Here is a 23031-nt window from a genome sequence, read left to right as displayed (position 1 = left end):
TTGATAAACTTAACGTAGTATCTTTTTCGTTAAGATTTGACACGTTTCTCATGCGTTTTCAGTTAACAAAAAAAATGGATTGGTTTAATTGCTAAAGGGAAAATTAGAACACCCCTAGGAATAGTTTCTTTCACTCGTATTAAACTTGAGAATATGGACATGAGGTAGCCGATCCCGAGGCTCCACGTTACATTTTTGATCTTGGGGCTCCTATTAGCAGCAGTTTTAAAATTTGCTTTCAATCTTTGAAAAATGCGTTGAAGTGATCCCGGAAAAAATATAAAGGAAGATAATGGTCCACTAATGATGTCAAACTAAATTTACACATTTTCGAAATCCTTCCACACTTTCTGCATGGTGCTTATGAAAATGGTATGAGGCATATCACCCCTTGATGCGTGAAATAATTTGTGCATGTACCCTAGTTGCCATTGTCGTGTACAATATGATATTGATTTGTGAATTATTTTCGGAGTATTTTCATGAATACTTATAGGAGGAGAACCCTTAAGAATTATTCGATATTTATTTTTGAGTTTATAGAGACCTTTATTTTGACTTACAGTGCTTCGGTGAACCTCAATTTTTTATCGCAGCTCAGTAAACATTTCATGATAGGTTTAATTTTCCTTAAAAAGTTTCATAAGTAAGATTAACGATTTTTTGGAGAAAAACTTTCATAACTTCATTCACGAATTTACTAAAACTATTGCTGCGTTAGGCTTGACCAATTCTGATCACATTTATACAAAAATGTTGATTTTTGAACTTGCCTAAAGTAATAGGCAAACTTCCTCAATTCTCGATAATTTTAGCTTATTACAATTAGTAACAAAATCCTCAAAAAAAGTCAAACTAACGAATTTCAACAATAGTCATTGAGTCACTTTTCTCTGACATTGTTAAGTAGTTTTGCCCTGGGAGGGAGAAACCAATACAAAATTTCTGTACGTCATAGTGAGCCGAGATTCCGCTGTCACGAACTGTCACTGTGAGCCCAGATCTCAAACATTGGACTAACATGAAAAAAGCGCGTAACTGATTAAAACACATTTTCGTATTTCTTCAAAAGTGATAAAAATCGAATGAAAATCAATTCATGCACATAACGCAGGTAATGTCACGTGAGCACCATTTAATCTTACTGAACATAAAGCATTGAAAAACGCATCGTTCTACTTTTTCCAATGAAAATGAATATTTAGTGAATAGAAAACTGTGGCCCTTTTTTCATGTTTGTCAGGAAAGATCGAAGGTGCACAACAAAAGGAAACTACCGATTTTCTCGAAGCCTGCCTTGATTGTTGTTGGCAAGCTGGAGTTATCTTGCAGTTCAAAAGAACGTTGTCTTATATTTCGTGTGTAGTATCGGTGGCTCCCTCCCAGGTTTTGCCTAAGTGACTTACGTAGTCTAGGCGAGCTCTGCTCTCTATGGAGCCAATCTTACATCATGTCACATTTCAATTAAACAATAATTTAACAACGTCCCAATTGGAGACAACGGCACAGCCAGCGGTCACCACTGATGACGGCCTTCATCACTCGTCGTCTTTATGGTTAGCGATGTTGACAACTTATTGACAGCTAACATGGCTCAAATTCACCGCCTTCGCACATATCAATCAATTGGTCTAAAAAGGTCTTGTTTTTCGCAATATTGAAAGAACGTTGTGCGTGAATCAAATTATTCCGGCTGGACGAAAGAGGCTCTGTAAGAGTAAATTTTGATATGAATAGCTAAAATTAAATGAAATTCATTGTAAGAGATTTTAAAAAATATATCATAAATTCACGTCTAAAATATGATTAGTAAGACGGATCCTAATCTTCTGCTTTTTCTTGGCAATACGTCCTCCCTGGGACAGAGCCTGCTTCTCAGCTTAGTGTTCTTATGAACACTACCACAGTTATTAACTGAGAGCTTTCTTTGCCAAAGTTGCCATTTTCGCATTCGTATATCGTATGGCAGGTACGATGATACACTATGCCCAGGGATCCTATTCTTGGCCCTTAAAATATATATCGACGATTGTGCTACTTTTCCCCGAATGTTGTTTCCCCGAATGTCGTTTCCCCGAATGCCAGTTCCCCGAATGACCCGTTTCCCCGAATGCCATTTCCCCGAATGACCCGTTTCCCCGAAAAGTGGAGCAGTTCAAATAGGTGCTAGAATAGTTTTCAGTGGCAAGGTGGTGAATAGAAAGAACGATAAGCAATCAAAAGAAGGAGGTATTTGGTCATTTTCGGGGCTATACACATGTTGCCAAAAATGCTGAGGACGGTAAAACTCGTAAGAACCGCCAACAAAATAAAGAAGGGTGCATATTAGATGACCAGTACGTTCACCACCCTGAAATGTATAAATATATGACAATTATGAGTTCCAAAAACTTTTCGGGGAAGTGGGTTATTCGGGGAAACGGGATATTCGGGGAACTGGCGTTCGGGGAAACGACATTCGGGGAACCGACATTCGGGGAAAAGTAGCACAACCTATATCGACAGGTGTTTGAAAATTGCAATAATATGCTCCGTATACAATTGCATCTTAAATGCTACAGAGTTTCAGACAATTTCATAGTAAAAAAAACAGCCGAACATATCGGGCCAATAAGTCCAAAATGTTTTATTCCTCTTTTTCAGCAAATACATATTACGTTCTACTCATCAATACTTTGGTTCAACAGGTATTCATCATTTAGCATTCAATAGTATGACTTGAACTTAATTTCAAATTATTGAATATTGATTTTTTGAACTATAAACGAACTTACATGTGTTGGTCGATGTGGCTAAGGACTCCACGCTGCAGACACGCTTCGAGTAACTGGACGACGAATATGATTCATTGATGCTGATTTTGTCCAACGGGAACATGTAACTAGAATGAAAAAGAAAATAAAGAATATTCAGTATTTTGTTTTCTACAAGAAGGGCCAACCGCGCGACAAGAGGTCATAAATTATATTTCCAAGTTTTTCGACGTTTTTGCCCTCCTCTTCCTCTCGTAAAATATAAGTGCCGGAGAAAATTAATTGTTGGTTTTCAACCATCTCGCCATCAGATATGTATGTGTGTGTATGTGTTTGCGGTAAACAAACGAGTTAATGGTAATTAGATGTGTCCACAACACCAATATGGACGGGGGATGGATACCTGCGCTTTGGTGTTACCGTTGGACACTTCTCGTTTTTCATGAATTACGCGTGTAATGTCATACGGCGCTGGGTAAGGTTAGGTAAAATAATTGCCCTGTCGAGTTGGAGTGGCGCGAGTGTTGCACATTTTCAGAGGATAAGCATTGCTGCTAAATGGCGCACCGTTACTACTCCTGCTCATGCTTCTGCTGCTGCTGGTAGACTAAATAATGTCATAATGTAGCGTTTGATTTATGAACACGCTATATTTTAAACACGTCTCGTGATGCGAATCAAATATCATTTAGCGTCTGTGTTCATGGTGGCCTATTTATTATGTGAGTGTGGCTCACTGGAACTGGAAATGTTTGATTTATTTCGAACATTAAAGATTGAAAAAATGCTGACTCGTGTGTGCCTGGAACGTGTAATGGGGTGTGGGAAATGATGAAGTTTTGTTCAAATGGCATTTTGATAAAGTTGCCGGTGCCATTTGAGTGACCCAGTTGCACTGTGATGCAAGTTTGTTTCGATTGAATCATGTATTGAAAATGCAATCAAGCTTGGTCAATTGAATGTGAAGTTGAGAAATCACTTTAAGGTAAAGATGAATCGATGCCTAACCTCAAATTTTCAAGAGCACAAATCTAGAGAACCTGCGTGGAGACGAACCAGCCTTCGGCTTCGCAGAACAACCTGCAAAAGTTTGGGTAAGAATCCCTTAAAAAATCCGAGAAAAATCGAGAACTCGCTGGAAATTCTTGTTGTAATAATAAGAGAAATTATTGAAATAAGCATTGAAAGCATTATTTCGATGAATTTCGATCATTTTAGTAAAAAAAACTTTTTTATAAGGTTTATCAGATATTAAAAGGAATTGCAGCAGCAATCTCCGTATAAACCCTGAGGGAATCCATGTAGAGATCTCTGGAGTCATTAGTACAAGGTATCCTAGAAAAAATCCTAATATTTTTTTAGAAGAATCTCTGTGAAAATTACTTGATGAGTATTTGAAAGATCCAGCGTAGAAACTTACGTATTCTTGAAAGTCGTTCAAAAATAATCTCGCGAGAATTTCTGCTTCCTTCAAGGTTTCTTGCATGATGCTTGTTCTCCAGATGAATGCTGGTGATATTTATGAAGGAATCTCCACATGAATTCTTGGAGAAACCCTTCGGAAAAAATATGAAAGAACTATTTTTTTCAGTCTTCGAATAAATATCTTCATGGACCGAGATAGTATTGGATGTATACCTGGGAAAATTTCTTGAGTATTGAAGGGAGTAGTCTCTGAAGGAATCACTAGAAAACTTATTGTGGAATTACAGAAGGAATACATAGAAAACATCCTTCAGGAAGTTCTGAAGAACTTGTCGCAGGAACCACTCGAGAAATCCCTATAGAAAGGTCTGTAGAAAATGCTTTTGATGTCCATCATACCTCTCTTTTTATGGAAATCCAATTTCCGTTTTCAATAGGCGTATCTCGATATCAAGCTTTAGGAAAGCACTTGGTGTGCCGCAAAACCTGGTCAGCTGCTTCGAGATATTTAAAAAAATAGTACTGGTGATTTTAAATATCTCAGCTTTTTGCTTGAAAATATACTATCAATTATGTCAATTATGCGTACTAAACCAAGCAACAACTTGAATTTTAAGGAACACAAATTCAAACAATAATTCACGCTGCGGAATTGATCGATTGGTAGTTGTGATTAATCCATCCATTTTGAAGTTCAGTTCTCTTGAAAATTTGAAAGGTGGTTTCAATTTATTTTCATATTAAGATGTTATGATTGCTGTTGAAACAGCTTAATATATAAAATAAAAGGATACTTTTTACATTTCAATAGATGAATCAACATAGGGTAAGTGTACCAGTTATGGGCATAGTGGTTCCCTATTTTGCTGTACTTGATTACTTTAATTTCTTCACGTTTTGAAAGGTTTTGTGAGTTGTAGCAGTAAGATTTAAGATATATCTTGATGTTAAAACATTCAAAAAGATTAAAGATCTGAAAGTTATCGAAATTTCACATATGGTCGAATAGGGAACCACTATGGCCATAACTGGTACACCTTCCCTATATTTGAAGAGAGATTTCAAATAAATTCATCAGTGTATGTCCTCTGTCGTGTAGGTATCTTTAGGCAATTATATCTCGAATGTGCATCCTATTATTTGGCATTTGAGCAAAACTATGAGAATGCCGCTACAAATACTCAATGAGTGTACCGAGTCAAAAACAAGCACAAAAAATTCTCTACGACATCCGTTTTGCCGTTTATACCATCTTATTTCAAAACATTTGGCAGAAAACCAAATACAATTACATTTATTAGCCTAATAAACCGAATTCAAGCCTGAAATGGAGCAGCTTGCTAAATCAGTAACGCATATATTTTCAGATTCGAGGCAACTGTTAGTTAATAAAATGAAAATGTATAAAGTCATTGGGTAGAACATACCGGATTTAGCCATAGCGCTGTTTGTAGTCATAGTGGATTATACTTTGTTTTATAAAAAAAATCAGCGTGGATCATTGTGTTTAGTAGAATACGAATATATGATAGTTACAATAATGTATTGTAACAAATTTATTCAAAAACAATATGAACAACGCTTTTACTTAAAAAAATACGGATGTACGACAACTTTAGGGAAAACTACAACTTTTTTCTGCTGTCCTATATTGACCATCCCGATGTTTAGTGCAAAAAAGAAGGTTTCTGTTCAGCTCCGACATTTTTCATACGTTATATCGATTGAAGGCTTTCGTTTGCCATATTACAGGATACATATTATATGTAGTAGGGCATCTCATATATTTTGTAAACGATATTCCCTCTTAGGCTCACCAAAATCGGTATTTCTATCCCAACTAACAAAAAACTAGCTTGTCAGTTTTCATTGAAATTTTTAGATTAATTTACTTGTATCGAAAATTCCTAAATTCAAACGGAACCACGCCTATGGACATTTTATTATAAAAAGGGCTACGTGTGTCAAAAAGTTTGAAAACCCCTGCTCTATAACATTTCACTTTTTTGATGGCTACCTCGTCGATTCAACATGAAGTTATTGAGAATTGACTGTATATCAGGTCATAATTTTGCTATAAATCAGGTCATACTTTTTGCTTTAGTATTTGGTGGACGTGAAATAAACAAGAAAATCACTGTACCGTTTTGACTCATATTCCGAACACTTAAGGCCGAGAATGACTTCAAATGCATCTGATGGGCATAAATTGGAAAATATTTGTGAAAATTTCAATTTCTTCCCTGAGTCTAACTGTTAGCTGTTCAGTGTGCCGATAAAAATGTTCATTTAAACATGTTTAGTATTGTTTTAACGAAAAAATGTGGAACAACATTCTGATTCAAATGCCGAACACTGTGTTCATTCTGTCTCGTATTCCGAACAACTTGATTCAAATTCCGAACAGCACGAATAAATCGTATTCAAATGGATAATTTCGCAAACAAATTTATCTGAGCTTGTTTTACTGGCCTTGAACTAGAGAATCATCACTACTCCCGAGGTATTGAATAGATTTTAAGACATTAAAATTGATTTGCAATTGACTGCCATTTCCAGGTAATTTGGTGACATATTTCAACGAAACATTTCAACCTAATCGCCATACAAAAACCGAGTGTTCGGAATATGAGTCTGTTCGGAATTTGAGACAAAACGGTATAAATGAGAAGATCTTCAACGGAAGTCAACGTCTCTGTTTTTTTTTTGCAAACATAAAACACTACTAAGGTAAGGCCTTCCTTGGCCTAGTGGTAAAGTTCTCGGCTACAAAGCAAAGCCATGATTAAGAGGTCTGGGTTCGATTCCCGGTCTGTCCAGGATCTTTTCGTAAAGGAAATTTTCTTGACTTCCCCGGGCATAGAGTGTTATCGTAACTGCCACACGATATACGAATGCGCAACTTTGGCAAAGAAAGTGGAAGTACTCATTGAACACTAAGCTGAGAAGCAGGCTTTGTCCCAGTGAGGACATAATACCAAGAAAAAGAAGAAGAATTGTATCAAGAGATGGATATTGTTAAGCGTATGAAACACGACAGGCTGCATTGGGCTGGTCACGTTGCCCGTATGCCGGAAGAACGACAAGCAAAGGTGATATTCAACAGACGACTCGGACGAGGCAGTCGACTTCGTGCCATGGAGTTCATGGTAGGCTACGCTCATGATGGTTTTCATTGCAGTTTAGTAGGACCTACATAAAGGCACTTTTCGTTCAGGGTAGTTATCTTGGCTCAGGACACGACGCACAGTGCTTCGAACGTATGGCACTTGGGGACAAAAGTCAGAGCTGGATGTTTAATGCGGTTTTGCCCTACGAAGTTGAGGAGAAAGTCGTTATACGCAAAAAATCTCATTATTGGCATGAATGACACATGTTACATCAGTAATGGCATAAGTGGCTTATACGTCACCTTTTACATTTGACACCATAGAACAGTGCTCGATTTTAAATAAATGTTTAAAATGAAAACGCATGAAAACGTACTTGAGTTGTTTGCATAAACGATGTATGTGATATGCGTAAATGTAAAAGTGTCTCAATAACCAACTCCAACGACTAAAATCAAATCCAATAAAAATGGTTATATAAAATTTATTTTTATTAGCAATACAATTCATTTACCAGCTATTAATCATCCAAAAACATATCAATCGAATCATTATCTTCTTTTCTACAAAGATAGTTGAAATGTCGTGGGTTTCTTTTTGATGATTATTAGAAACAATTTGATACATAGGCTACGAACGCGAGCTCTTCAGGTTCGTTATTGTTGATAAGATATTTATAGGTTTTTCTTGAACATTCATTGAACGGTATGAAAGGGCTTCCCATGCCAGCCTTTACAGCCGAATAGGAAAACTCTGCATCGCCAATTTTCTGTTGGCGCGGAAGCAAACTGGCTTTGCTAATCAGTCGGAGTTTTGCTTAACAAAAATATCGTATGATCTTCTGTATTTAGCCCATTTTTTATGTATTTTGGAGCAAGAAAATTTGCTGAACGTATTTTACTAGTTTTCAAATATCTGGGAGAAAGAATCAGTGCTATAACAACCATACATGAAATCCACAACATGATTTTTTCGAATACGTGGATTGGCAGAATACCATTGCTTGAAACAATCTTTATTGATGATTGTGGCAGCATAACTTAAAAATCATTAAATGACATACAATCGGCAAACATATGCAGCTGAATTAACTTTCAGAATTTGAAAAATACTTCAAATTTTATTTTAAAGTAGATTTCAGAAAGGTACTTTGAGGTACTTTTTTGTATGGGCAAGAAGAAGATAGGAGTTTTAATTTTCTTCTGTATTAAAGAGCTTATTGTTCAGAAGCATCTTTTTCTACAATTTTTAAAATATATCACAGAAAATTAAACGGAATTACTCCAACTTACTTGTTTCAACACGATCCTTAACGACTTTCACTTTGAAAATGTGATTAGTATGGGAATAAAGCGAATTAAAAAGGGATTAGATTGACACAAAAACAATAAATTATATATACCGATGAAACAACTTGTGCACACCTGGAGTTTTGGTTTGTTCTGATAGGTGCACGGACTTTCTAATATCTGTATTACACGCTCAAACTATATGTCATCATCATGGCCTACTTGATTCTTTCGATTATGAAAGTTGATTTTTTGACTTTTGTCCAAGGGACGAAGCACTGTGCGACGGAGTTCAGTGTAGAACAGCATAATGAATTGTGTCCCATCAAGTAAGTATATCAACTATTGTATTGATGGCAGTTCGTTTACTACGACCGATATCTGAATTGAAATGAATTGATGTATACCTAACCATCAGATAAATGTGATAGACGTACAAAATGCAGTCGATAGCCCGACACCTCCAATCATAAGCTACCAAAAAGCTAGCCCACGAACATGAACCCATTCTTCAATTTCTCCGCTATCAACCACAACAAGGCCAATAATAGATGGAGCCAGTGGCTCCCATCCCCTTCTTTCCGTGTCAGGTCTCTGATGGCAGCACATTAACAATTTATAATAACATAATCTATATTGATTAAATGCCATTTAGCTAGGTGCCACAACAGCGCGTCGAACCGCGTGAAGACTCGTTTTACGACGAACGATGGGCGGGACTGCTGCTGGAATTACCAAGCTGATGCTATTGAGAGGCAAACCTATGGAAAAGCTCAACAAAGTTTCCATTTATAGGTAGCGCAGCGGTTGAGCGAATTGTGCCATTATTGTCGCCCCGAAAGAGAGGTGAAATTGAATAATTGCTTCATCATCGCCGAACACAAACGCCACGGAACCCGAGCAAGAGGAAATTGCTGCTGGATACCAAACTAGGATTTTGTATACCAGAACTTTGCATAAGAGGTAGAATGTTCTACAAACTCAAAACTGAGAATTGGATCAAGTATTGCAAGTCTCAATAAACATGATGAATTTTTCACACGGAAGTGAAATTTTGCAATAGTAGATCAATACCTCAAGCAGTTTTCAATAGCTTTCATAAAATTGAGCTCATAGGGGCGAGTTATTCGTTCCAGTTCGGGAAGCATTCCAGCTCTACCGCGGAATCTAATAAGGAGCTCAGAGTGAGGTGGAGCGCTCCTGGCCTTACCGGTAGATCGCAGACAACGAAACGGTCTCGGTTTACGTGCCCTCGGACGGAGTTGACTATTATTATTCAATTAATTACACTTTCCCAAGTTATGACAGCTTCATAAAGGGCCGATTTGATTAAAGCTCAACAACGGAACGCATGGCGGAATGAGCCGCGTAAGTGGCGTCGTCCAGACGTATCATGAATTGGTTAGTTTATCGGTTTTTGTTCCGAGTGCTTGTTGTAATGGTTGTAATTTTACGGTGCTTCCTTGGAAGGCGCACCGCACAAATGGTCAATTTAGAGAAGCGCTACTGCAGTAAATTCGCACAGCGTCAAGCTCAAGATCTGTAACAATCATTCAGAATTATGAGCCTCAGCCCTCTCAGAGGAGCCCGGGCAAAGAGAAAATGTCTTTGTTGCGGCGTAATATCGCACATCATTTGTATTGTGCGCGCACTTATTCAATTAATAATAATTTACGGCTGTAATTACAACATTTGTCATCCGGGACGCCGACATTAATCTAGTACTCGACTTGAATGGGCTGCTGCACGGATCATATTCGCGCGGGTAAGCGGTTGCAATTTACTGCCAAGTTGTTGCATTTTGACGGGGTCATAAAGGAAAGCCGGCACATGGTTGGATAGTGCAGGCAGTATGAGAAAACGACGTTAGTCCAACCCTTAAAAGACGCGGACAACTTTTTTGCTCTTATCTTTTGACTCAATTGATCAATTCTCAAAATTTTAACAGTATTGTGCAGGGGATTCGTTACACCTCCAAATGCACCCACAGAGATTTGGATACCGGTGGGCAATCCAGATACACGGCCGAAAATGTAGTGCACACCTCTCATTCCACCAGTGATTCTTTGAAATTTCAATATATTTCAAATGTATTTATGTGAAAGTATATATTTGAATCGGCCGTTAAAAAAGGTGGTCCATGGACATCGGTGAGAGTGTGACGTCTGTTTGTCTGTGAGTGGTGAAATTACCGGAAGCTAAATTAGTTTTTTTTTGCATTTTTTCGTTCATTGTGCTGAAACTCAGGTTCAGTAACAAAGTTCAAATGATTTATTTTTGAAATTTAGATTCCATTGAGAATCTTGGAAGGAAAGATGAGAATCCTAAAAAGTTTCTGATTGATCCTCTCATGGATCTCTCACAGTCCTTACAGAATTTTCATGGGATTTCTCGCAAGATTCACATAAGATTTTTCGCGGTATTCTCATCAGAATCTGTTTATGATTCTCATCAGAGTTCATCAAAATCATCGCAGGATTCATATAAGATCCCTCGCAGGATTATCATCAGAGTTCTCTCAGAATTCTCTTCAGAATACTCTCAGAATACTTATCAGAATTCTCTCAGGGTTCTCTTCAGAGATCATCTCTCGAAATGCTTGTCGGAATCGAAATGCTGGTATAAATCATGAATCTTCCTATGATTCTCATCAAAATCTTAATTTCTCATTATAATCCTCTCATGATTCTCATCAGCATCTTTTCAGGATTTCATTAGCATCGATACCAAATTCTCATGAACATCGTTCCTGGAATCTTATCAGAATCGTTCCAGGATTCTCATCAGAATTCTTCCCAGGACATTCATCAGAACCATTCCAGCGTTTTCATCAGATTTTTTATTGGATGCTCATATGAATCCTATAAAGATTCTCATCGAAACCTGTTCAATTTTCCTTGCGAATGCTTCCAGGATTCTCATCAGAATCCTTCTAGGATAGATATTTGCAACAAAATCTTTCCAAAATAAATATTCGCAATAGAATCCGATCAAATCGACTCGACTAAAATCACAGTCGACCGAAAAATTCGCTCGACTCAGCTCTGTCACTCGAGTTTTTCGACAGTTGTCACTCTATGTGACTGGATTAATATGGGAGTCGACGGGTGACATCTGAAATATGCATGTTTGATTTGATCGACAATGAATACAGACGAGTCACATGAATCTGCTTGATATACAAAATAGGCCCCTAAATCTTTCCACGATTTCTTTCCTTATATAATATTTCCAGGCTTCTCATCGAAATCCTACCAGGATTTTCACCAGAAACCTTCCAGTATTGTCACCAGAAACTGTCCAGGATTTTTATCAGAAACATTCTAGAGTTCTTCTCAGAAACCTTCCAGGTATTTCATCAGAAATCTTCCAGGGAACTAATCAGAAACCGAGGAATTCATAAGAAGCCTTATGGCATACTTATCAGAATCCATTCAGGATTCTCATCAGCTTTCTTCAGGATGCTCATTAGAATCCTTTCAAGATTCTCATTGAAATCGTAAAGGGATTCACACAAGGACCCTCCTAGTATAACAGGAATTACAAAAAAAGCTAGGATCTTTCGAAATCAAAAAGTGGAACTTTGTTAGGTAGTAAACCTGAGTTCCAGCATAATGTTTGACCCTGCTCTTATTTAGCTTTCGATAGATTTACCTCTACGAAAGTTGTATTTTATATTTCTGATGATGACAGTATCCTTCAAATTAACGTTTTTGTGCCACAAGATAATTTTTTATTGAAAATATATGTGATGCGAAAGGTTGGTAAATGGCTGGGCATGGCGTACCATTGGTACCTCGCGTACCTGAAGGAATGAAATAGACTCCTCTGTGCGTTCCTTAGCCTCTTGCCCAGTAACTCCTATCCCTACCTCCTCGCAGGGAAGATCGGGTAACCAACCCCCGGTGGGAACTTTGGTCGTGTGTTGACAGGGAAATGGGGATTTGCTTTTGCTTCTGCAAACCTGGAGCGTCTGTTAGGAGCGGCTCACATCAGCGTCTGTTCCCCATGTCAGGGGTGGCTGATCATCGTCCGAGTGCCAGAGAAGGACTCTAACATAAACTGCGTACTATGATCCTCCGAACATTTAGGGGGAATGGTCCTCCGGAAATCTAGGGGGTTGGTGTCAGGCCCTGAAAGCCAGCTGTAAAAAAAATCAAGCAACGAATAATCAACGAGAGAATACGAACTGGGACAATCGGCAAAGATCACCACAGCGACGAAAAGGGACTAGCGATTGAAAGCTCGGTACGTGGAACTGTAAATCTCCAAACTTCATTGGAAGCACACGCATACTCGCCGACGTGCTGAAGGACTCGTAGCGTTGCAGGAAGTGTGTTGGAAGGGATCAATGGTGCAAACGTTCAGTTTAGAGGTAACCATACCATCTACCAGAGCTGCGAACAGCTTTTATAGTGATAGGTGATATGCAGAGGCACGTGATCAGGTGGTGGCCGATCAATGAGAGAATGTGCAAATTGAGACTCAAAGGATCGGTTCTTCAGCTTCAGCATTATAAACGTGCACAGCCCTCACTCAGGAAGCACTGATGATGACAAAGCCGCTTTTTACGCGCAACTCGAACGCGAGTACGACAGCTGCCCAAGCCACGACGTCAAAATCATCAAATGAGATTTAAACGCTCAGGTTGGCCAGGAGGAAGAGTTCAGACTGACTATTGAAAAGATTTCGCCGCCTCCATGAGTATGGCCATTCGTAGCACCTACTTCCAGCACAGCCTTCCTTACCGATACACCTGGAGATCACCACAGCAGACAGAATCACAAATTGACCACGTTCTGATTGATGGACGGCACTTCTCTGACATTATCGACGACAGGACCTATCGTGGCGCTAACATCGACTCTGACGACTATTTGGTGATGGTTAAACTGCGCCCAAAACTCTCCGTCGTTAACAACGTACGGTACCGACGGCCGCCCCGGTACGACCTAGAGCGGCTCAAGCAATCGGATGTCGCAGTGGCATACGCGCAGTACCTCGAGGCTGCATTACCGGAAGAGGGTGAGCTGGATGAAGCCCCTCTCGAGGACTGCTGGAGAACAGTGAAGGCAGCCATCACCAATGCAGCTGAGAGCAACGTCGGGTACGGAACGATTGGTTTGACGAGGAATGTAGGCAGATTCTGGACGAGAAGAATGTAGCGCGGTCGGTCATGTTGCAGCAAGGGACCCGGCAGAACGTGGAACGTTATAGATGGAAACGGCAACAGCAGACCCGCCTCTTTCGGGAGAAAAAAATGCTGCCTGGAGGAGACGGAGTGCGAGGAGATGGAACAGCTGTGCCGGTCTCAAGAAACACATAAGTTCTATCAGAAGCTCAACACATCCCGCAACGGCTTCGTGCCGCGAGCCGAGATGTGCAGGGATAAGGATGGGAGCATTTTGACGGACGAGTGTGAGGTGATCGAAACGTGGAAGCAGCACTTCGACGAACACCTGAATGGCGCTGAGAGCACAGGCAATGAAGAACGGGACAACGGAGGAAATGCCTTCGTCGGTACAGCGGGCGATGGAAACCAACCAGCCCCCACTTTGGGGAAAAGGATGCCATTCACCAGCTCAAGAACAGTAAAGCTGCTGGTAAGAAAGGTATAGGAGCTGAACTCATAAAGATGGGCTCGGAGAGGCTGGCCATTTGTCTGCACCGGCTGGTAGGCCCAATCTGGGAAACAGATCAGCTACCGGAGGAGTGGAACGAAGGGGTTATATGCCCCATCTACAAGAAAGGCGACAAGTTAGATTATGAAAACTTTCGAGCGATCACCATTCTAAATGCGGCCTACAAAGTATTATCCCAGATCATCTTTCGTCGTCTGTCACCTATAGTAAGCGAGTTCGTGGGAAGTTATCAAGCCGACAACGGACCAGATCTTTACTGTACGGCAAATCCTCCAAACATGTCGTGGATACCGGGTCCCAACGCATCACTTTTTTTTATCGATTTCAAGGCGGCATACGATAGTGACCGCGTAGAGCTATGGAAAATCATGGACGTGAACAGCTTTCCTGGGAAGCTCACGAGACTGATAAGAGCAACGATGGAAGGTGTGCAAAACTGTGTGAAGGTTTCAGGCGAACACTCCAGTTCGTTTGGATCCCGCCGGGGACTCGACGACAAGGTGGTGGACTCTCTTGAGTGTTGTTCAATATTGCGCTAGAAGATGTTATGCGGAAAGCCTGGCTTAACAGCTGGGGTACGATTTTTACGAGATCCAGTCAATCTGTTTGCTTCGCGGATGATATGGACATTGTCGGCCGAACATTTGAAAAGATGGCAGACCTGTACACTCGCCTGAAACGCGAGGCAACAAAGGTTCGATTGGTGGTGAATGCGGCCAAGACAAAGTACATGCTAGCTGGTGGGGCCGAGCGCGACAGGGCTCGCCTAGGTAGTAGTGTTACGATAGACGGGGATAAGTTCGAGGCGGTCGACGAGCATTCATTCAAGCTGAAAACCTGATCGATTGGTCACTAGCTGGTGGTGACCAATCGATCAGGTTTTCAGCTCAAACGGATGTTTGGTTCTCCAGATCCGTGTTTTTGAAAATTTGAACCTTGGCTTCGATTCATCTTCACCTTAATGAGAATCAATTTCCTCAAGCCAGTTTGTGTTTTAACAAAAATATACATAGTTTAAAAAACTTTGATTTCAAATGAGAAAAAGAGTTGATGTTTTATACGCCTTCTCATGAATGATGATAGCCACTACACTACATATTTCATCCTGGCGCACTATTCACTTTAAGCTCTAATTATTGATGTATTTAATACTTCGAAATTGTGTCATTACATAATGTATCAAGTGAGTGACCGATTGGGCATAATGCCAATGAAATGTCAATGGCTGTTCACATTAATTTGGCAAGTCTGAACCATCCCCGCAAATTTATTACTGCAGCAGAGTCAAGTGAAACGTCAACCTCGCTTCATCGCCTTTGATTGAAACTAATGGCCTTTCTGCTGGGCGCTAGGCCACTAGATACTAACCAGAAGGAAATCAACCGTGCCCCATCACAAAATATGATGTTGGCAATGGACGGCATGGTGGAAGCTGGGGTGCAATTCAGGTGCTAGAGTATGTTTTCTAGAGACCTCGTTATATTTCAGAATTACAAATATGCCTGCTAATTTGAGAACAATCTGATAAATTAGTTTACGTTAGGTCCATACCGCCCCAGCTTCACCATTTCAGCACTGCGCCCATCGGAGAGATGCACCACCGACGGGCTAGGCACTCGATGATGGCACTTCGCTGAAATCCAGTGCACCATAAAATATGTACCCGAGCGTTCAATATAATTACGATGAATGATTGCAACTTTATTACAGATGACTGCTCTTGTCCATGGTAATTACCACGCATGTCGAACACAACCAATGCAACCTATAGATAGATAGATAGCTGGACTAATCCAGTGCTTCCCAAACTGTGCGCCGCGGTGCACTGGTGAGCATTAGCGTTTCTCCAGGTGCGCCACAAATTGAGTTCAAGAATTCTTTGGGGGACCGATGCGTAGCCATAACCCACGTAAATATTTCAGACTACAGAGTTTTGCTCATGTTCGATTCGCTTTTCAAAATCATACTACATAAAAAAATGACGCAAATTGGTGCAACCGATTTTGAGTAATGTGTATTTATGTTTCTGATACCACTCTGGTCGTGTAAAAACTCGAAAACTTCACAACTTGTTAATTTGCATTCTCAACCGATTTGTACGATTTTTTAGAGAAGTTATTTAATGCTTGATAATAATGAATTCTTTTTTGATAAATTGAACAAAATCAAAATGGCGGTCAAAAAAAAATTATATGGGCGATGTCGATTCCCAAAGGATTTTGGAATATCGTCAAAACTTAGGGACCAATTATCAATATCGATTCAGTTTTTAAAATCTCCTTTAGTTTTTTTATTCTGTTGCGCAATGCCATTATCGGAAAACTATTAAGAGCGCCACAATTTAAAAAGCTTGGGAAACCTCTGGACGAACTGACTGATGGTAACAAACAAGACCACACACATACATTCAGCAGGCAGGCCATTTCACACCATCCGCATTATCACCATTTAAGCTCCATGGTCTTTGCTCAACGTTCGGCGAGAGCAAATGTGCAACAAATTCAAATCAGCGAGCACGCTTCGCTGAAATTGCGGTTGGCGCCCTAATTGGACAAACCTATTTACTATGACACACACTCTCTGTCCCGCATCGCACACTCACGGATTGCAGAGCACATCCGTCAACTGGCGGTCGAAGCCGCGCGAATATCGCACAGTTTGATTGCGGCGCTCTTTAATTTGCAATTGCACTCGGTGACGACTAAACAAGCGACTGCAATTTGATAGCACACGTTGTGTCGTGCCCATTCTCATCACCGCTGAGACTGTTCTCGGCTGTGAAAGTTCAAATAAAACTTTATAATTTGTTACAACTAGTTCCGTCAAATTATGCCTTGGTTCTTCTTATGCACTTTTGTTGCCGTTACTGACATGAAAAGTGTTTTCCCAGGTGCACTGTGGAGTAAATGGTTGAATTGTGAGTCAAAAAGCTATTCCTGTTACCTTGTTGTTCCTATTCCTATTCCTTTTCATATTTCTATTCCTATTCATATTCCTATTTCTATTACTTTTCTTTTTTTTAAAGACACGGACACCGACTTCAGCCATTTAGCTGCACAGACTGTTATTTAACACTAGACAACGGACAAACTGGCTCCTGTGGCACAGTCGAGAAACATTCCTGATGAAAAGTTTCAATGGTTGAAGTGGGAATCGAACCCACAGCCAGTGACACGATGTGCTTAAATGTCTTACGACACTAGCCGCACGGCCACGAGGGTTATTTCTGTTCGTATTCCTCTTCCTCTTCCTCTTCCTCTTCCTCTTCCTCTTCCTCTTCCTCTTCCTCTTCCTCTTCCTCTTCCTCTTCCTCTTCCTCTTCCTCTTCCTCTTCCTCTTTCTCTTCCTCTTCCTCTTCCTCTTCCTCTTCCTCTTCCTCTTCCTCTTCCTATTCCTACTCCTATTTCTATGCCTATTCCAATTTCTTTTTCTATTCATTTCCTCTGACTATTCCTGTGTTTTTTCGTAATCCTATTCCTATTCTTATTCCTATTTCTATTCCAATTCCTATTTCTATTGCCTATTTCCTTTTCCTATTCCTATTTACATTCATATTCCTATTCCTTTTCCTATTCCTATTCCTATTTCTATTCCTATTCCTAAATACTCCTATTCCTTTTCCTATTCCTTTTCCTATTTCTGTTCATATTCCTATTCCTGTTCCAATTCCTATTACTTCTGGTCCGCATTTTTCTTAGACCCATCCCAATGTGCATCGCCACGGGGTAGAATCGTGGCGTAGGTGCGGAACTGTTGGTCGTACTTGAGCAGATGATAAATAGCAAACAATCTGGTCGCTTGCGGCAAAGTTGTTTGTTTAAATTGTAGCACATAACACAATTTCCCCTGCTGCAGCTACTTTGGCACCACGCCGAGCATTAGAAACCAGAGCGAGTGGCAGCACTAAATGGGGGTCGTGCCTGCTGATGGTTTTTGCGATGCACTTTCTAGACAGGCACCCGAGCAATAATGGCTGCCTTCCTGGGAACAATTGCATCACGCTCTAGCTTCGAGCGCCAGGTCCCTCCGACCGGTGGTGTCTATCTAATTAAAGTATCTATTTATTCGAATTAAAATGCAATGTCTCAACTTTTGCCACGGGGACATAGAGCTGGTGCGAGGAAATCGGCGTGTTTGAATGATGTTTGCAATGTCTTACCGACAAATTGCAGTTGGCATATGGGTTGAGATTGAGAATGGTAAGGTGACTAATTTAGCCCCTAGAAGGAGCGGCAGAAACTGAGCGGTTTATCCTGATTTGGATTGCTGAACTCTAGATTATAGATCTATGTCATTTGATATGGGCGCTGTTGACAACATAATCAGTGTATAGAAACGTTCAAAACGTCTTGTAAGATGTTTCTGGCATACTAATATATTATTTTTGCAGTAACTTTCATTACGATTTCATGTGAAAAATGAGTTAAAATTTCTGGATGGAATCCCAGTTAAAAATGGGAAACATTTTTCAACTGCCTAACATTTCTGGGAAACGGGTCATTCGAAGAAATGTTGTTAAGAAAAATGATATTCAGATATTAACGTCCTCACTGGGACATAGTCTGCTTCTTAGCTTAGTGTTCCTATGTTCACTTGCACAGTTATTAACTGAGAGCTTTCTTTGCCAAAGTTGCCATTTTCGCATCGTGTGGCAGGTACGATTTTACTGTATGCCCAGGGAAGCCAAGGAAATTTCTATTACAAAAAGATCCTGGACCGATCGATAATCGTACCCAGACACCTTCAGCATGGCTTTGCTTTGTAGCCGCGGACTCTAACCACTCGACTAAGGAAGACCTAGTAATTTATTATTGGTTATTGATGCTTCTCCAATCAACCTCCAAATCCTCCATATTTCAACGAATGTGCATAAGTGAAATATATTCAAAAACATTGCGTCAAACGTGTACTAACAACTGCTTTCTATTTCATCGATTGCGTCATATCCAGAGCTTCTCGTCCACAAAAAAAAACTCATCAACACCATTGTCCATATTTTCCACTGGCTCCCACGCTCCATTATGTTCCCACTAGTTACGAAAGAGGAATTCCCAAGAGAATGAGCGAAAAAAAGCTTGAAATTAACCGACAACAATATTTCAATCCCGTCTGTCGGTTAATTTGCTACGACATCATCGCGTTTAGCCCAATGCAAATTAGCTGTCCATAACTCATTTCGCGGCGGATCACCCACGCCACCGCTCCATCTCCGGTTCGGATGGATGGGTCGTCCGTCCGCATCAATCACAAATCCGCCAACAAAGAAAAAAGGTGCAAATTTTATTTTCCATACGTTTGGTCAATAAAAACACCATGAAGACGAACGACGATTCGATCGAGTAATTGATATACCGATCAGAAGAACATAGAAAGGCTGTAACAACAGTATAGGTATGTGACTATATTTCCTGGGCTTACCTATATATGATTTAATACAAAAATTTCAATTTTTACTACACAAAACCTGTTACGGGAGTCCAAAAATGACATTTTTTGCGTAACGTAATATTTGAATTGTTCCTATGCACGCCGTATTAATTTGATTCAGTGTTTTATTTTGCAAGTGTTATTCACAGACATTTGTAGTTCTGGTTGTTGGAATTTTGACACTTATTTCAACCTTATGAAGAACATGCTGTGGTATGCAGACATTCATTTCTAATTACATGATATAGTATTTGTTTGTCATGTTTTTCTGCTCGAGATACACCCGTCATCACACACCGGTCAGCGTAGTCGTGTGGCCTTTTCGTATGAAGTGAAGTGAGTTGGGTGGGCGGATGCAATCCTTTTGGGTATTTGCGGTGTGGTCAAAAGCATCCTGCGGTGACCGTGATGGGTGTTCCAGATTACCCGGTCCCGGCTGCGATCCGATTCCGTGCGAATACGAATACAATGTATTGTCTTAATTGCTTCGGATCCCGCTGCGACGAATCACTGGATCGAGAAATTTCACCGTGATAGTACAGTGTTGGTAGCAGATCTCTTTTTAGATACTTGGTCACTAATGAAAGATGTCTCTATTTTTATTGAATTGTCGCTAAAGGCACTACTTCAATCAAAATGACCTCTATAGTCATTTTTTTTTATTTATCTGGTAGCATTGCAGCCTGGTGCAAAATTATAGAGGTTCAAAAAAAACGTTCAAATTATCTTCAACGACTATTATACTGAATTCTCGAGAAAAAGCTTTAGAAATTATTATTTTTCCAGAGGCTGCTTCAGGGATTTCTCTAGAACTTTCTTTAAAAATTTCATCATCAGTTCACTGATGTTTTTCCAAAAATTTCTCTTGCGAATTTTTACGTGTTACTTGGCGCATTTAGCAAAGATTTGATTCCAGGAAATCCTTCAGCATGCCAACACAACTAAATTCAGTAATTTCAGGGATTACTCTGAAAATTTTGCCTGGCACTACCCAAGTAATAATTTGAATTTTATCCAAATTGTAAGGCATTCTTATAGCGTACATTTATAATACGATGATCAAATCAAAACGTCTATAAAGCCACAGTATACTCAAACTGGTCCATGGTACAGAAGGTAAACACAATCAATATAAAATAACTATCTTCAGATTGAATTACATTTGAAAATGTTCTTTAAACATTCAATGTTATAACAACCTTTCAGTATCCCGATTCGACGTGTTGAACACGATAAAAACCATCTTACGACTTAACGGACAAGCTGTCTAATTTTTCATCCCGTTTACCCAGGTCCATTTAGTAATTTTTAAAATGCGTTGAAGTATTGTTTTAGAAGTGGAATCTTTGTGCTGTGTCGGGTTTCAAGTTAAATCGTCCAAGAAGCACACAATGCAAGATGATTTGCTGGAAATTTATAGTGTTTTTAGATACATAATTGAGATATTTATCTCCAGGGAGTCGAAGTTTTATCTGGCCCAATTGGATTTCATTGTGATATTTGTTTTGAGATTACACTTGAAATAGTTTATACATTGTTTAAAATTCAGAAATAATGAAAACCATTGAGCTTCATTCAAATCAATAATATGAATATCGTGCGCTTTTTATAAAAGCTGGATACGATTCAATAAAAACAGGTGGATTTTGGAATGTTTCTTGGGTATCCCACAATTTCCACCAGAGATTTTTCTAATACTTCTTCCACTGACTTCTCCAATCGTTATTCCTGGAAATCTTTCAAAGATTTCTTCAAAGAGTTCTTCCGTGAGAACCAAAAAAGGCCTATATCACCAATTTACAGGAAGGATTCTTTTCAGAAAACGCTATCAGAAATACTCAAAGTGTTTCTGTATCAATTTTAACAGCTATTCCATTTTCATATATTTTATTTAAAGGAATTCATTCAAGGTTTTCCCAGGAATTGCTCCACAACTTCTTTCGAGGAGCCCGTTATGAATATATATATATATATATATATATATATATATAAATTTTTTAATACCTATATTCAACCAGGGATTCCCAATGAAGCACGTCCAAACATATTTTTAGTTTTTTTCAGCATTTAATCTAGGGATAATATACAGTAAATTATACAGAAATTATTCCAGCAATTTCTTCGATAACTCACACACAATATTATCCAATGATTTGATTACCTTTAAACAATAATCTTAGCAATTTATCTGGAAAATCCTTCAAGACTTCCTCAAGCGGCAAGGAGTTCTCTCCGAAATTCTTGCAGGAATTCGTCAGAAATTCTTCAGGATTTCCTTTACAAATTCAAGGCGATAGTATCGACTGCGTAGAGCTATGGAAAATCGTGGACGAGAACAGCTTTCTCGGGAAGCTCACGAGACTGATAAGAGCGACGATGGAAGGAGTGCAAAATTGTGTGAAGGTTTCAGGCGAACATTCTAGTTCGTTTGGATCCCGCCGGGGACTATGACAAGGTGATGGGCCTGATGGGGGACTATGACAAGGTGATGAAACTGCGGTCAAAACAGATTCACATCCGCATCAAATGTACCATGTACACAACGCTTATAAGGCCGGTAGTCCTCTACGGGCATGAAACGTGGACGATGCTCGAGGAGGACCTGCAAGCACTTGGAGTCTTTTAACGTCGGGTGCTTAGAACGATCTTTGGCGGTGTGCAGGAAAACGGTTTGTTGCGGCGAAGCATGAATCACGAGCTCGCCCAACTCTACGGCGAACCCAGTATCCAGAAGGCCAAAGCTGGAAGGAGACGATGGGCAGGGCATGTTGCAAGAATGCCGGACAGCAATCCTGCAAAGATGGTGTTCGCGTCGGATCCGGTTGGTACTAGAAGGCGTGGAGCGTAGCGAGCTATGTGGGCGGATCAAGTGCGTATCGATTTGGCGAGCGTGGGGCAGAACCGAGGATGGTGAGATGAGGCCACGAATCGAGTATTGAGGCGTGAAGTTGTTTTTTTACAAATGCCTGCCTGACTATTTTCAAAAATTTCATAAATAATAATAAAAAAATGTTTACTTCTCAATTACCGTAAAACGGGATTTTTTTATAATGCGGATAACTTTGATAGTGTGGGACCACAACATACCAAACGAAACAACATCATTTCTTTTAATAAATTAACCTTAGTTAGATACTGGGGTCATAATGACCCAAAATCGAATTTCAACTTGCAATATCTCTGTTGTTATCAAACGGATCTTTCTGAAATTCCCTGACTTTTAATATTTTGTGGAAACGAAGCGCAAGACCAAAAAAATTTTTTCTTAAGGTGATTCTAAGATGGCGCCACAAAAAAACAACTTAATAAGATACTGGGGTCATTATGACCCAGAAATGTATACCCCTATAAATCAGCGAAATATCAACCGAATAATGAAATTTAT

General features: G+C 39.7%; 1 protein-coding gene across 1 annotated transcript in view; it reads right to left on the bottom strand.

The window, feature by feature from the left end:
* Positions 1-23031, bottom strand: part of LOC5570957 (netrin receptor unc-5) — a 507697-nt gene that overhangs the window by 6769 nt on the left and 477897 nt on the right. The window contains exon 11 of the mRNA XM_021845791.1: positions 2775-2881. Within this exon, the coding sequence (XP_021701483.1) occupies positions 2775-2881 (107 nt within the window). The remainder of the gene's footprint in view (positions 1-2774; positions 2882-23031) is intronic.

This window comes from Aedes aegypti, chromosome 2 (assembly GCF_002204515.2).
Source record: "Aedes aegypti strain LVP_AGWG chromosome 2, AaegL5.0 Primary Assembly, whole genome shotgun sequence".
NCBI classification, from domain to species: domain Eukaryota; kingdom Metazoa; phylum Arthropoda; class Insecta; order Diptera; family Culicidae; genus Aedes; species Aedes aegypti.
Note: the sequence above shows the minus strand (reverse complement) of the source record. Positions and strands in the feature narration are given on the sequence as shown.